This window comes from Physeter macrocephalus, chromosome 1, assembly GCF_002837175.3.
Source record: "Physeter macrocephalus isolate SW-GA chromosome 1, ASM283717v5, whole genome shotgun sequence".
NCBI classification, from domain to species: domain Eukaryota; kingdom Metazoa; phylum Chordata; class Mammalia; order Artiodactyla; family Physeteridae; genus Physeter; species Physeter macrocephalus.
Window position 1 is genome coordinate 65,731,278 of NC_041214.2, and position 16,251 is coordinate 65,747,528.

General features: G+C 42.0%; 1 protein-coding gene across 1 annotated transcript; it reads right to left on the minus strand.

The window, feature by feature from the left end:
* Positions 1-11,760: 11,760 nt before the first annotated feature.
* Positions 11,761-15,576, minus strand: GHSR (growth hormone secretagogue receptor). Its single transcript, XM_007122099.2, has 2 exons — positions 14,720-15,576; positions 11,761-12,568 (listed from the first exon to the last, which is right to left on the minus strand). Exons 1-2 carry the CDS (start codon positions 15,513-15,515, stop codon positions 12,264-12,266), a joined length of 1,101 nt encoding a protein of 366 aa, XP_007122161.1. The 5' UTR covers positions 15,516-15,576; the 3' UTR covers positions 11,761-12,263.
* Positions 15,577-16,251: the final 675 nt, after the last annotated feature.

A 16,251-nucleotide genomic window follows, 5' to 3' on the forward strand; every position in this document is an offset into this window, starting at 1 on the left:
CTGGTTGAGCAGGGGGTATACAGAATACAGGGGAACAACCACCATGAATGGCCTGACCATACACGAGGTTTCCTATTCTGTTTCAGGAATTTGGGGTTTTAGATAGACTAGGATGGTGACTAAGAGCATGGATCCAGAGTCAGACTGCTGAAGCTTGAATCACTGGCTGCTATTTGGGCAAATTCCTTAAGGCAGATAAATGTTTATCTATCCTGATTCTCCTTTAGTAAAATGGAAGTACCACAAGAGCATAAACCTTGTCTTTTCACCACTGTGTTCCTAACACCTAGTACCTTGCCTGGAACACAGTGGGCATTTAGTAAATATGTTTTGAGTAAGTAAATTTATATATGAATGTATGAATACTGCTTACATAGGAATTTGGTTTTTTTTATTATTATTAATTTATTTATTTATTTTTGGCTGTGTTGGGTCTTCATTTCTGTGCGAGGGCTTTCTCTAGTTGCGGCAAGTGGGGGCCACTCTTCATCGCGGTGCACGGGCCTCTCACTATCGCGGCCTCTGTTGTTGCGAAGCACAGGCTCCAGACGCGCAGGCTCAGTAGCTGTGGCTCACGGGCCTAATTGCTCCGTGGCATGTGGGATCTTCCCAGACCAGGGCTCAAACCCGTGTCCCCTGCATTGGCAGGCAGATTCTCAACCACTGCACCACCAGGGAAGCCCTAGGAATTCGTTTTGTTCATACAATTATCCATTATGGCAGAGGATGCCCCACTCATCTTTTGGTTTCCCACAGCACTTAACCCAGGGTTTTGGACTGAGGTATCCATCAACATTGATGAATTTGAGGGCATTTGAATTGAAACACATCACTGCATAATCAAAGTATCTTTCTATTCCTCCCTGGTGGACAGAAGAGGGGTTACAGGGGATCAAGAGAAGATGATGGTATGGCAGAGTGACATCAACTCTCTCCTTGCCTCTGGCTCTTTTCTTCTTGGATTTTGCCCCTGAGGGGTAGAGCCTAGATCTTTTCTTCCTGAGTACCCTGCTTAGCCTTCAAAGTCAATAAAACTGATCCCTAGATGACAAGCATCTTTCAAAACAATCAGGCACTAATCCCAGATTCTAATTCTGATTCCTCTGTAACCAACATACATCACCCTCAGCAAGTCACATCACCTTGTAGAACTGTGCTGGGCTTTATGCTCATTCTGAGGAGGAATCCTAGTTGGCAGGGTCATTGTGGGACAGATGAGAGAGGGAGTGTGAAGGCCCTGTGAAAAGGGTGACGTAGGTAGCAATGCTCAGTTTTTTTAATTAAGAGATGAAACTAGAGACTCGTTTCTCTATGAGATTTGGAGTATATAATAGTCATGACAAGCCATCACAAGTCAGTCAGCCTTGTGTAAGATTGTGCTACACAGACCTCAACAGAGAGATTTCTAGCACTACTGCACAATTTAAAAATTATGGTTTCTTTAGTATTGTTCCCTCAATCGTTCCACAAATACATATGGAGAAGTTTGCTTATGTCAAGCACTGTTTTAAGTACAGAGAAAAATTAGGGAGGGAAACTCCTGATCATGTGGGTTTACATTCTAGTGGTGGAGCCAGACATGTGAACAGATAATTACCTCTGTGAGATAAATAGAATGAGAGAGGAATGGTCAAGGACACTTGTACTCTAGCGGCCTTGAGAAGCGCCCTTTACTGGTGCTGGGGAGGTGGTGTCAGTGATGGAGACTGGGAAGTAATACCTGACATGTGTCTTAAAGAATAAGTAAACATTCAGCAAACACTGAATGGGATGAACGGTGCTTATGCCATTCTACTTGGTATTAAAGTTCCTGGAAGGCAGAGTCTAGCAAGGCAATGAGGAAAGAGGGAGATACTTCATAGAGTAATTACCAGCATTCCATTTTGAAAATGCCGAACAGGAGGCTGGAGTGGAGAGAATGAACACAAGAATTGATTCAGGGGTCTTCAGGTCATGGGAGACTACACTTTGTTGAGGAACTCAGACATTATCCTACTGGAGATAGGGAGTCGTGTTCGTTTATATTTTTCCAGTCTGAAATGCCTTTTCATTCATTAACAAATAGTCATATGGCTTGGTTCCCTCAGTTCCTTCAGGTCTGTGCTTTGAAGGAAAATAAAACAGAGGGACAGGGAGGGGTAGTCTCTTACATAGGCTATACCCAGGGAAGATTTTCTGATATTTGGGCAGATGGCTAAAGCAACTGAGAGTTCAAGTCATGTGAATATCTGTTAATGAATGAAAGAGCATTTCAGGCCAGAAAAATAGAGAAGGAAGGAGAATAACATAAAGGCCATTAGAGAAGGTTCAGTAAATTATAGTCAATACAATTAATAGAATACTATACAGATGACGATCCCTATGAGTACTCAGTGGCATGGAAAGATTTCCTTAATAATTTCTTGAGTTGTAAACAAAGTATAGTTTATCCTATTGATGTAAAAGTGTGTGTGGGGGTGGGGGCAGGGGAGGTGCATGTATAATATATAGAGAGAAATGTCTAGAAAAATGGTCACAAATGTTCACTGTCGTGGTTTCTCAAATGGTACAACTTATGGTGAATTAAATTTTTTTCTCAGACATACAGAAAAATAAAGATGATCAAATGATATTTATGACCCATCTCTCTCACCAGAATGTGAACTCTGTGAAGCAGGAACCTTGTTTTCTTCACTATTTTATCCCTATTATCTAGGTACATAGTAGGTGCTCAATAAATATTTGTTGAATGAAAGAGCAGAAACAAGGAAATGCAGAGCCCAAGCAGGGACCAAAATAATAGTTCAGATTGCTGGAGTTCACGGGCACACAGGGCAGCAGTGAAGATGCAAAAGACAGCTGAGCAGATCTGACTGGCAGGGCCTTGAAACCCAGCATAAAATTCTAGACTTCATTCTTCAGGAAATGAGTAGTCTTTGCTCATTGAGATAAAGGGGTAAATGATGAATAGTGTGTGATTTAGCACCAGCCCATAGCCTGAATCTTTTCTACAAAGACTCAGGCTATGCTACAAAGAAAGGAAGAAAGAAAGAAAGAGAAAGAAAGAAAGAAAGAAAAGAAAGAAAGGAAAGAAAGAAAGAAAGAAAGGAAGGAAGGAAAGAAAAAGAAGAAAGGAAGAAACAAGAAAGGAAGAAAGGAAGGAAGGAAAAGAAAATACTCTCCATGAATAAACAAGATATTCCAACATCTTCTTTGGGGCTCCTAATTGATGGAGAATTTCGAGCCAGCTAAGGCTCTAGGGGCTTGATGTTCACTTGCTGGTTGACAGAGGCCTTGAAAACAAAGTGAAAATGCTTCCATTTCCCCATTCCAATCTGCGCACCACCATCTGCTGTGATGATTCCCAGGGTGGCTGCCTCAGTGGGGACAGAATATGGATGGCTCAGGAAACCAGAGACTCATCCATGCCAACGCAAGACAGACCCACAGCCCTGAGGTCAAGAGGAAGCTTCTTTCTGATAGTTTGTCTTCAGCAATCTAGGACCTTTCACTTGTTACAGTGAGGCCTTGTGTAGGCAAGCACAGGCCACTGCATTGGTTGCACTGATCCACACTGTGATCTCAACATGTGTGGAAAAAATACTGCACATTGTCTCAAAGACTTTTCTCCCTTTGGGAAAAGTTTCCTGATATTCACTCCTTCCTCTTCAACCCCACTCCATCAGGAGACAAGTGGTCTTCTTTAAATGCAAATGCTACCCATCACTCTCTCACTCCAAACCCTTCACATGTTCTACATTGCTCTTAGAGTAACTATCAATTCCCTGGCATGGCCTTTGAAGCCATATCTCTTGGGCAGTGTCCACCCTAGGCCACTCTTTCCGTCGCCCATGATGCTCCAGTCCTGTGACCTTTCACCTCCTCAGATCTGACATACTCCTTCCCAACTCGGACCATTTCCATACTATTTTTATGCTTGGAGCTATACTCTCCCCTCTAGCAATCTGATCAGCTCCCATTTATCCTCCATATTATGGTATAAACGTCATTACCCCAGGATGCCCTCATTAGTCTCGTGCTCCAGACCAGGCTGGGTGAATGTAGGGGGCTTGCACAGTAACCCCCATTCCGGCACTTCCCCACCAGAGCACACCACTCAATTAGCGTTAAGCAGTTATTAGGGAGCTATTTGTTCCACATTCGTTTTCCCCATTGGACAGACCAAGTCGGTCCTGGCACAGTGTTGGCCTGTGTGACCCTACTGAAACTTTCTTTTTTTCAGTACTAGTATCACCCTCTGATGTCAGTGGGTTAATAAATGTGTGGAATGAGAGAAAGTGGAGAATGCACATTTCAACAGGTTTGGCTGTAAAGGGGAGGAGAGAGCTAGGGTGGCAGCTGGAGGGCACTGCATGGTGGTTGTAGTCTGCTTGCCCTGGGTAACCAAATACCATAGACTGGGGGGGCTTAAACCACAGACATTTATTTCTCACAGTTCTGGAAGTTGGCAGTCCAAGATCAAGGTGCCAGCATAGTTGGTTTCTGGTGAGACCTCTCTTCCTGGCTTGTAGGAGGCTTTCTTCTTTCTGTGTCCTCACATGGTGGGGAGAGAGAGAGAGAGAGAACAAGCTCTCTGGTGTCTCTTCTTATAGGGGCACTAATGCCATCACCAGGGCCCCATCTCCAAACACCATCACGTTGGGGGTTAGAGATTCTACATACAGATTTGAGGGGAACACAATTTGGACCATAGCGGGAGTTAAGTGAAGACTTTTTATGACAAAAAGTCCAGAGCTCGCTTAAGTGCTGATGGTAGTTGCCAGCAGAGAGGGGAGGGATGAAGCTTCAGGAGAGAGGGGGTACAGAGGAGATAAGGGCTTTGTTTAGGAGGGCGCTGCTCCCACTGTGACACAGAGGAGGGGCAAAGAGCACGGGTGTCTCCATGTGATCTTTTCCACGTGGTGACAATGAGCTAAGACAGTTCCTGCCAAATGGCTTCTTATTTCCTTTCTGAAGCAACATGCTAGGGTGTCTGCTGAGGAGCTGGCATAGTTTGAGGAGAACAGAGAGGGTCTGAAATAGGTTCTGTAGAGAATAAGTGAGCCGACTTCTGACACACCACCACGGAGTGCTGATGGATCAGGAGAGTTTGCTCACCTTGAAGGTTTGGAGGCACCGAGCGCTGGGCACTCTGAGCTGTTTCTCCACATCGCTCAGCATCCTGACTGTGAAGCAGAGAAGGAGGACATTTTCTGAAAAGTGGCTGCTGTGAGGGTCATGGGTTGAATGAGGATCATGGTGATGGGACCCAGAGAGGTTAATGCTAAATGACTGCCCCGTGTCACACGGCTGGTTGGTGATGAAGCCAGGAGTAAATCCTGTAACGTTTGGGCTCCAAGCCTTGCTACACCACCTTGTGCGCTTTGCTCCTGGAGGATAAATTTTGAAAGAAAAACGTTGTTCGATAAAGATTCTGATGTAGCTAAGCAGGCCTAGGTATTGAACATGTGGCCATGACTAGAGCTATCCTTTCAGGAAACCAGATGCTCTTGCCCCATCTATATTGCCTCCTGTTGACTGAGGCTGAAATTATTTTTTCATTCCCCAAACAGAGGTGCAAATGTCCCCCAGGAGAGGGTCCAAGGGATCACTCCAAAATATGTCTGCTATATATTGAAAAACCTGACAGAACTTTGTCAACACCCTGGCCACAGCAATTATCCAGTGTTGCTAAAGTTGCCGCTGTTTTACCAGCCCCTCTAATTTCTGTAAATGATCCATGAAGTTGCTGGGAGACCTCTGCCTGGCTGGGGTTAGGGTAGATAGAGAAGTCAGGAGAAGGGTTCTAGGCTGCAGAGCACCTAGGGAGGGGGGCCTAAAGAGGGGTTGTCTCATGCTTTGCCAAGTGACCAATGATAATAGTGGCCATTTCGTGAGCATTTACCAGCTTCTGGTAGTTTCCATGGGGGGGAGGGGAAGGAACTTGCCTGAGGCCACACAGCTCCAAGGGCAGGACTGGAATGCAAGCCCAATGTTGGCTGGCTTCCCTCTCCTACCACCTCTCTGGAACTTACCCCTGTGGAAGAGCAGGTGTCCCAACGAGGAGCTGCACAGGTCCAGGGGTCAGAGTTAGTGCTGGGTAAGAAGACTTTGCCCTGAGGATGGTGCTCCCTACAGAAGCCGGGCAAACCCAAGCTGCTAGAGGCAGAGAGCAGAGGGTGAGTCCCAGAGGAGGGCTGAGAAGGAAGCCAGTCTCTGCATTATAGTAACTCAGTCTACCATTTGCCATTATTACAAGAGTAAGGAACATGCATTTTTTTTTCAAGATGGGACAATATGCTTTTTCACTTACTAATATTGGGTAAACATTTTCCCACATTATTAAAATTCTCCCACAATAGTGCATAATGCTCTAGAATAGTGGAAATGAGAGCACTAGCGCCTAACGTGGTCTGGGATCTAATTCTGGCTCGGCCGTTTCCTGACCACGTGACAAAACTCTGGTGTCAGTTACCCCTCTACCCCATAGGGAGAACAAAGACCCTCCTCCTAGGTATGTTGGCACGATTATATGAGAAAAGGAATTGAAAGACTTTACTGCAGTGCTGCCTATATGCAAACTAACTGTTAGCATTTCTGGAATTTACTTTACAGATTCCCTATTGTCTGACAGTTAGGTTTTTCAGGTTTTCACAATTATAAATAAGATGCAATGAACACTATTACATACAAATCTTTGTGGTCCTCCATAATTACGTCTTGATATGAAATTACTGGATCAAATGGTATGCAGAGTTTGTATGCATTTGATACATAGTGTCAAACTATTCTTCAGGAGATGTGTATTGCTTTCTAATTAATTTGATGGCCCCTTGAAAAAGCTGGCTATGAAATCAGAAACTGATGATGAGTTATGAGTGGGGACGCAAGAAGCATCCAGCATTTGTAGGTTGACCCCAGAATGTGAGACCTACCAAGTCCTGGGCAGGCCTGCTGGTCTCTCCTCTTCCACCTTAGAGTCAGGCCCAGGGTCTGCCACAGGGAGGGCCTGAAAGAATGTGACAGGCACTGAATGGCACTGAATTGAAGGAGAGGTAGACAGAGGAGATTAGAAGATAGTGGGAAAAGCCTTAGCAGATCAATCAAAACAAATCTCATGATTTGCTTCTTTGGATTACTTTAGCATGTTACTAATTATTGCCAAGTACTTCATCTACATTTTTAGATACTGCTTCCAAATCGTAATTAACTCGTATTAACAGCATACATATATAATTTTGTGGGATGTTGAACATATTGAATTTTCACACTGTGATGATTCCTTATTCTGAGATTATGTCCTTTTTACTTTTTAGTTTAATGTTCTTTTAAAATGGAAATGATGGTAATAATGGGTAGTAGGGTATTTTAAAGTCTTTTAATTGGCAAATAAAAGTTGACCACCTTTATTGGTCTTCTAATTTTTAGTCTTACATTTTATTGGCACCTGGAATCCATATGTCTGGAAGCTAATGTCCAGGTGACACATAATCTGGTCTTTAAACTTTCATTTGTCCAGCCAACATTCAGTGAGTGGCTGCTGAGTGTGAGATGAACAGGAATCTCTGGGTCACACGTTAGTGTAACACCATGGGGGCTACAATACCCTGGGATCTGGGGGTAACAGGCTGTAAGTGACAGAGAGCTGGGGGATCATGGGAATCACAGTGCATCACAGGGTCCCCAAGTCTTCTTCATACTTACAGGATTTTCTTACCTCATTATTAGATGTTGGAGCCCCTGGGGAAATAAAACTTACTACAACAAACACCTCCTCAGAGTTGCAAAATACATATTTCAGAAAGTAAAAGGAAAAAATAGAACTGAATCTAGGAGAGTAGAGGTAAAATAACCCAGACACCTAAGATTTATCCCTGTAAGTCGAAGAAATTAGCTGTAGTCTTTCAAAAGATATTTATTAGCAATTGTTTGGTTAAGGACACCCGAAGGAAGGAAAAACCAATGCCTAATTTCATAAGACAGGTACATGGAGAGCTATAGTAAACTCTTTAACATTCACAAAAATCTTAAATAAAAAGAATCACAAAAATGAAGTATCATTAATGACATTTAGGACATATTGAAACAACATAAATCGACCAAGTTGTAAATTCTGCACAGACCTAGAATACGGCAGGTATCAGTCCAGGAGATTATGCTGTTTGAATATAGTTATATGAGCAAGGGCTCCTTAGTATCCTAAATCTACAGAGCTAAAAGTGAAAAATATAAATGTTTTTGTTACTTGAGCCAGAGAAATGTTTAGATTTGAGATGTTTAAATCACAGAAAGTCTTTCAAACTATTCTTCCCAAACACTTTCTCTGGGGCTGGAAGGCAGAACAGCTCTTCTGGAAAGAATATCTGTAAACATTTTGGTAGAATTTTCTGAGTGTTTACATGAGGCATGCGTTTTGCGGGCCTTAATGATTTGCCAGTTCTGAGGGTAGTCGGTAGTCCTTTGAGGATATGTGTCACAGTGTAAGTTATTAATTGGAATTCCAGCAAATATCCAGGCAATTGGGAGGGACGTAGGCATGGCAGCTTTTTTTTTTTTTAAAGGATGATAATTCTCTCAACCAAAATGGCTAACCTCCAACACACTGCAAGAGTTCGCATTCAAAAGGAAAAACACAAAACAAGCCTCATCCAAACCTTCCCCATCACCTCCTTCAAACAGATTGTTGTCAAGAATTAACATGACTGAATTCATTTAACGTGAATAAATAAGTGACATGAACTTAGAGCAGTTAGCGTTTGCCACCAGCACATTGCTTTCTGTTGGTTTTGACATGGAGTTTATTCTCTGGATAAAAAATATTTGTGTTATCAATTCATTAAATTAACATCGGTCACTAATCATCTAGTTAAGTTCCAATCATACATATCCTGGATAGTGTTGTAATTTAAATTGTAAAGAAATCATAGGAGGATCATTAGATAATGAATCATGAATGACAGTGTCTTTATCTTTTAATGGCATTATTTACACTAAATGCAGTGTTTCTGAAAGCAGAATGCTTTATTCTATTCACTTAGACACTGAGACAAGAAATTTTGATATATGTAGACATGTATGTCATATTTTAAAGACGTACACACTTTTTTAAAAGATGGGAGTATTTTCAGGCACCAGTCTTGCAAAAAGTCTCACAGTTTTTTTTAAAATGTTAAATTCAAGTACATCAATAAATGAAAAACAGCAAAATAAATTATAGCTAAAATTGTCAACATTGAACTAGCAATTGTAAATTGTAATGATTTCAGGTTCTTAATAAAAGCATTAGAGCGAAAACCTGGAAATTCAAGTCAAATCCCATCACAGCAACATTCATTGCAATAAATAGTTGATTATAAAGAAATGGGTTCCAAGGTCTGTCCAGACATTAGAAGTGTTTCTTATTCTCATTGCCACAAAACTTACAATTTTAAATAATTCACGGCAATGGATGTTTTCCTAAAAGCGATTATTCGAAAGTTCTTTCTCATGTAACAGTCACTTCCTATAACGAAAATAATCCAACCCTTGATTTTGTGACACAGTGTGAGGTGTGGTGATAGAAACCTCACTGCCAGGTAACCAGAAAAATGGAAACACAGATTATAACTGAAACCAATTTCTTTACTTTTCTTACATTGATGAAGAATGCACTGGCAGACATATTAGCTACATCTACAAATTTGGTTTGGGTAAGAACAGCCCATTTTGAATTTATTTTGAGTCAAATACACAACAATACAGGGAGATGCACAGCACAGTGTCAACTGGAGATGTTTACTTCATAATTTAAAGATATTAGTACTATGACAAAGACATATACTACAGTGCATATAATATGACATAACATGCAAGTGGTCATGAACTCATTAAGGATAAAATCCTTGGCTTATGACTCTCTAGAGCTTAGAACATAACAGGCACGTACTAAATGTGAAATGATAGACTTTTAGGAATATTTTTCTTCATATAAGTTCCTCTTTTCCCTGAGCTTTATACAATTTATGGAGCAGGATGAAACGAAGAAGTTACAAACAATAAAAAGGCAATCATATAAGAGTGCCGTTAAAGATCCCTTTCTCTAAACCTATTCTCTGAGATCCAGTGAAGGACAATGGTGGTCCGTGCTATGGAAACTATTCCCTTTGAGTGAGTTATGCTGAGACCGTGGACATGAACCCACAAGAAATTGGTGAGTGGGGGCATTAAATAATTAAAAGTTAGGTTTGTTTTTCTCCAAAGCAATCATCTATGTTATAGAAGTCACGCCTTTTTTTGCTTGTTTCCTCTGAAGTAGGATGTATTTGTAGACAAAAACTCTAAGGTTTCAGGAAATTGAATTACCTCTGAGATTTACTGGGACCCCCTATTTAGGACAATAAGGCTGAATGACCTAATTAGTATTCAGTGGGCTTAAATGAATCAGTATTTTTAAAAAAATATTTATGCACTCCCAAGAATTAACTGAAAAATCAGTTTGCTGAAGTTCTGCATTTAGACTAAATTGATACCACAGTTTTAGTGTCAGGAAGGATTTTATAGGTATTTCTCTGGAGAAATTATTCTAATTATGATTATGTTTTCATTTTTTAGAAATGAAGAGTCAATCAATTATTTCTGCATAATAATCTTTACTTTTGGCAGAGGAAAATCAATCATGGCAATAATTTCCCTAATTAGTTCAGTCGGTTCCATAGGTGGACCAATAATTTCATGAAGGAATTGCTTATATGACTTACTATTACAGGGGAGTACAAAAAAGTCATTTTTGATTATATTTAATATGTGAAGAGTTGACTATAAAGGAGTAATGTGAATATAAATGGAAGTTTTAGATTTATAACCAAAATGTACAATATTTAGTTGAAGGTGTCTAATCATTCATAATTATGATTACAAGGCAGACTGGAAACCCAAGTAAACATATCTATTAGATAAGCTGTGGGATGTAAATAGCATGACTAATTTGGAGATGGGACATGGCATAGGCATTTTGAAAAACTGGCTGTAAGATTTTTTAAAGTTTTGAATGTCAACAAACAGTAGCATTGAAGGGATTCTGAATTTTTCACCATTTGAAAAATTACTATGTTCACTAAGTTTCTGTGAACTTTACAGGGTAAGTTATAAATTGTTTCTTTATTTGCAAATCAAAGACTTATGATTGGCTTAAGTATTTTTGATAAGCCAAATAAGGTAATTTGTGATTTTCTATAATTTTTATAGCCTCATTTCCTGAATATTAACACATGTAATCCAACCTAATTAAAAATGCATACATATTATAGCTCATATCCATTTTCTTCCAAGCAGAAATTATAGGACATTTAGGTGTAATTTTTAGAATTTATCACTCTAACACTCTGCTATGCTAATGTCACTATGAAAAGATTTCAGGGAATGAGTATTTATTTTTAAATATTTTTTTAAGATTAACAATAATTTTACATATACTCTAGAGCTGCATTGTCCAATATGGTAACCACTAGCTACAGTTGGCTATAGAACACTTGAAATGTGACTAGTACAGCTTGAAGAAGTGAATTTTTAATTTCAATTAATTTTGAAGTTAAGAACTCACAGTTGTTTTATTTATTAGAAAACTTTTAAGTGTGTTTGGACAGCTTAGGTTAATGAATCTATTTTTTCTTCTGCAAAATTTATGAAATTGCAATAAATCAAGTATTACTGATGAACGCTCCATGTCCAAATTAAGATGAGCTGAAAATCTGAGACAAACCAGATTTCAAAGACTTTGTGTAAAAAAAGAATGTAAAATTCTCATTAATAATTTTTATATTAATTACTTAAGTACCTTGTACTATATTTCTCCTGGACAGCACTGATCTGGTGCTCTATGAAAATTGCTAGTTTTTGAAAGTCATGTTTTAAATTTTTTATTTTAATGTCATTCTTTTAATCAAAAAAATTTTATCATTATGAAAAAGAAATCAGAGTTAGAATTTGTCTAGTAAGAAGTGACCTAATTGCCCTCTCTACACCACCTCCCTTCTCTGAATTGCAGAGCCCTTGCTAGCACCAACAGCAGAATGCAAAAATCATATGCAGTGAATATGCAGAAATCGTGTATGAGAGCACTGATGAGTGTGCAATCAAATCAAACTGCTCACACATTACAAATTCCGTCTTTTCTTTCCCCCCCAATTGTTTCCAGACCTATGTGTCCCTAATTCCAAAATTAACCTTCAACTTCCTCCCAAGTTCTGCTGTGCTATGGCTTCCAGTTTAGAATAATAAGCAATGACTTTGCTGAGCAATGTGCTTGGTCATGTATTAATACTAGATTCTGTCCAGGCCCTAGAACTTTCATCCTTCAGAGTGGAGAGCTTCCTCTGGGAGAAGGGTTCAAATCCCAGAAGTTTGAACACTGCCACCCGGTACTTCTTGGACATGATGTTGTACAGAATGGGGTTGATGGCGGCGCTGAGGTAGAAGAGGACGAAGGAGACGAGGTTGCAGTATTGGCTGATCTGAGCAATCTCCAAGGAGCCAGGCTCGAAGGATTTGGAAAATAAATATCGCCCTACATGGAAGGGCAGCCAGCAGAGGATGAAAGCAAAAACCACTACAGCTGAAAGGACAATGAGAAAGAGAACGTCAAGAAATATAGCAAAGTTCAAGAAATATAGCAAATCACAATCGATTTTGAAGACATGGTTTTGTTTTGATTATGTGTGGTATGACCACTGACTTCAGAGAAATATCATTTTCTGCTCTTTCCTATATTTTAACCAAGATTGAGTCTGTCTGGATCAACAATTCAACCATTTTTACTGAGCTTCCCAGTCATTTCTAGTTAACAACCATTTGAGTGATTTTGTGCTTGAGTTGACATATTGACTCAAGTAACTAGACAATCTAGTCACAATAGTCCACCATTTTATATGTGTTAGATCAAACCTATATGAGGCAATGTGGTTTTACTCAACCGTAGTTATGTATCAGAGTTTCCTGGGGCACAGATTCCTTGGATATAATACAGACTCACTAAATAAAAATCTCTAGGAAGGAGACCAGGACACCTGTTTTCTTTTTTCTTTTTAAAGTTTTACAGAAGACTGAATATGCAGTCAGGATTGAGAATCACTGAGATGAATGAGCTTTTCCACCTAAAATAGACATAAGTAAGGTAGAAAAGGCCATAAAACCAACTAACATTAATTATCATCCATCCAGGCCTTAATTTTGCCCCTGTACGGTTGCTTTCTTCAAGACCTCTGCATTTTTAGATTAAGTTTTTAAAATTCAGAAATCAGAGGAAAAATAACAGAAAATAATATTTTAGTATTTGTACCACTTTAGTGATTCCCTTCCAACTGTTAAGGCAAAAGAGAGTCACCAGTGAGGATAATTAACAGCTTAAAAATAAAATTAGAGGAAATTATTAAACGTATTCTCAAAACTAATTTGCATAGTAGCAACTGACTGCCCCAGCAGCAACATGAATATTAGAATCCCCTGGGGGGCACTAGCAGGTTTACAATCTATTAGTCATATTGTGAGAATCACTGGTCTAAACAATTTAAAAAACTTGACATTCTTTGAATAAACTCTATCACTTTAATATACGGGATTTCAAGAATTGTAAAATTACAAATCAAAATCATCCTAGAATAACATCTAAGAAGTACTATATATGCAAATAAGTAGAAACTGTTGACTACAATGTCCAAATAGTAAAATGTGCAGATTCTGGTTTTGAAAAAAGCAAGAATTAATATTTTGCTTGGATGCAAACACAGTTTGTATTACTTCACTTGTGCCAAACACATATACTTAAAGAAGTTGAATTTATGCAATAACGATTCAGCATACTCCAGTGTGACACTGCACCCAGATGTTCTCCGAAGGACCATTTGGGGAGGGATAGTAAGTTCTGTCAGCTCCCACAAATTCTCCTTTTCTCAGTTTGCAAGCCTGCCTATCCTAGCTTATCTGGCCTATCCTACTTGGAGAGAAAAGTAATCATGAAAACAGAGACCCCAGCACTGGTTTGTCACTGATTTCCTTACAAAGCTGTATAAACAGCATCAGGGTAAACAGAATTGATGCAATTATCTGGGAAAAAAATGCAAGTCAGAAAGCAAATCACAATGTTGAAAGAAAAATGAATCTTCTCTGATAGAATTATCCACGATGATCACATCTTTGGTTACATTTACCAATAAATACTTTCTAGAATCAATGCCTGCTCTTTTTCACCCTTAACACCTGCTTTTCTTAATGCAACTCAGATATTTACAAATTGAGGCAGGAAGCTTAACATCACCTTTAACACATTTTAACACCACAATATACTCTTTAATGAAAGATCTCATTCCGAAGCAAAGTTTCTGGGCCAATATAAAACACATTTTAGAGAAATGCAAAGGTGGGACATTTTTCCATGAAAGAGAGAAAGGTGAGACCAGGAGAAAGAGACACAAAGAGATAGAAAGAGACCAAAGAGATAGTCAAGGGGTGGGAGGAGGGAGGGAGAAAGCAAAACATAGATATATAGAGAGATAGAGCAAAAATGTAAAACCAAAAACAAACAAAAATATAGAGAGAGACAAGACAGTGAAACTAGAGACCAAAGACAGAGCTCAAGACGGAAAAAGAGAATAATTGAGAAACTTACAGGGAAACAGAGACCTGGGGAGAAAGACTCAGGAAGAAGGGGAGAGGCAGGGGAAGAGGAGGGGACCCGGCAGAGAGAGCTTAAGGGCGCACCGAGACCCACCCAGCATCTTCACGGTCTGTTTGTGGTTCTGGTCCCTGAGCGAGGCGCCCACCGCTGCCTCGCCGCGTCTCCTCCTCCACAGCTTCCTGCCGATGAGGCTGTAGAGCACAGTGAGGCAGAAAACAGGGAGGAAGAAGAAGACGCTGGACACCCACACCATGACGCCGAGCAGTCCCGAGCGCACCGCGAACTCTGTGGCGCGGCACTCGTTGGTGTCCCGAGGGTCGGTGCCGTTCTCGTGCTCCACCCCGACCAGCACGAAGATGGGCCCGGCGCTGCAGAAGGCCACGGCCCAGATGACCAGGATGACCAGCTTCACCCGGCCCTTGGTGACCACCACCTTGGCCCGCAGCGGGAAGCAGATGGCGAAGTAGCGTTCGACGCTCAGCGCGGTGATGGTGAGCACCGTGGCGTAGGTGCAGCTCTCGCTGACGAACTGGAAGAGTTTGCAGAGCAGGTCACCCAAGTTCCAGGGCCGGTAATGCCAGAGGCGGACGAGGTCGAGGGGCATGCAGAGGAAGATGAGTAGGTCGGAGAAGGCCATGCTGGACAGGTAGAGGTTGGTGGTGGTACGCAGCTCGCGGAAGCGCGACACCACCAGCATGGTGAGCAGGTTGCCCGCGATGCCCACCACGAAGAGCGCCACGCAGGTGGCTGTGACGCCCGCCAGCAGCGGCGCGGGGAAGAGCGGCAGCAGCTCGTCCACCAGCGAGTCGTTGTCAGGGGCAGCGTCCCAGCCCAGGTCCGGCAGCGTGAGGTTGGGCCCCGGCTCCTCGCTCGGCGTCGCGTTCCACATGCTGCCGGCTCCGCTTAATTGGCTTTGAGATGCGGCTGCACTGAGAGGCTGGGTCAGGCGCTGGTCCCGGAGAAGGTCTCCTTAGGCGCAAGAGAGTGCGAGGGAGGGTGCTCGGAGAGGAAAGAGAGGGGAGAGGCAGCAGCCGAGGGAAAAGGTGAGACTGAGAGCCTGGGGCGGGGAGGAGGGGAAGAGAGGGAGGCGTGAAGACACACGCGCGCGCGCGCGCGCGCACACACACACACACACACACACACACACACACACACACACACTGGTGGAGAGATGGACCGAGTGACCCACCGCTCTTTCTGGCACCTCCCCTTTTCCCCGTCCTCTCCCCCAAAGTCCTTCTCTCCCAACCCAGCCTTTGACCAGCCTCCACACAAGTACCCGTCACCCGGGCAGCCCCGTCAGCCCTGCCTCGCCTTTGCGTTCTGTCTCCAGATGCATCTCGCACTTCCCAAAGCGTCCCGGCGCGGCGCGTGGGCACGGAGGAGACCAGGCACTGCGAAGCTGGAGCGCGAGGAGCCTCTCCCTAGCCTTGGGTGCTGCCTGGCTAGGGTGGCCCAGAAGGGCAGATCACACCCGGGGTTGGGGCCGGGCACGGTGGGGAGAACACCTTCAGTTCCCGGGACCTGAGTTCTTCCTCAACAAGGGATAGAGTTGGCTACGGACCTGGTGGGGAGAAGTGAGCGTGCACAACTGGGCTTGGAAAAGGGAGGTAGGGGGTGTTCCG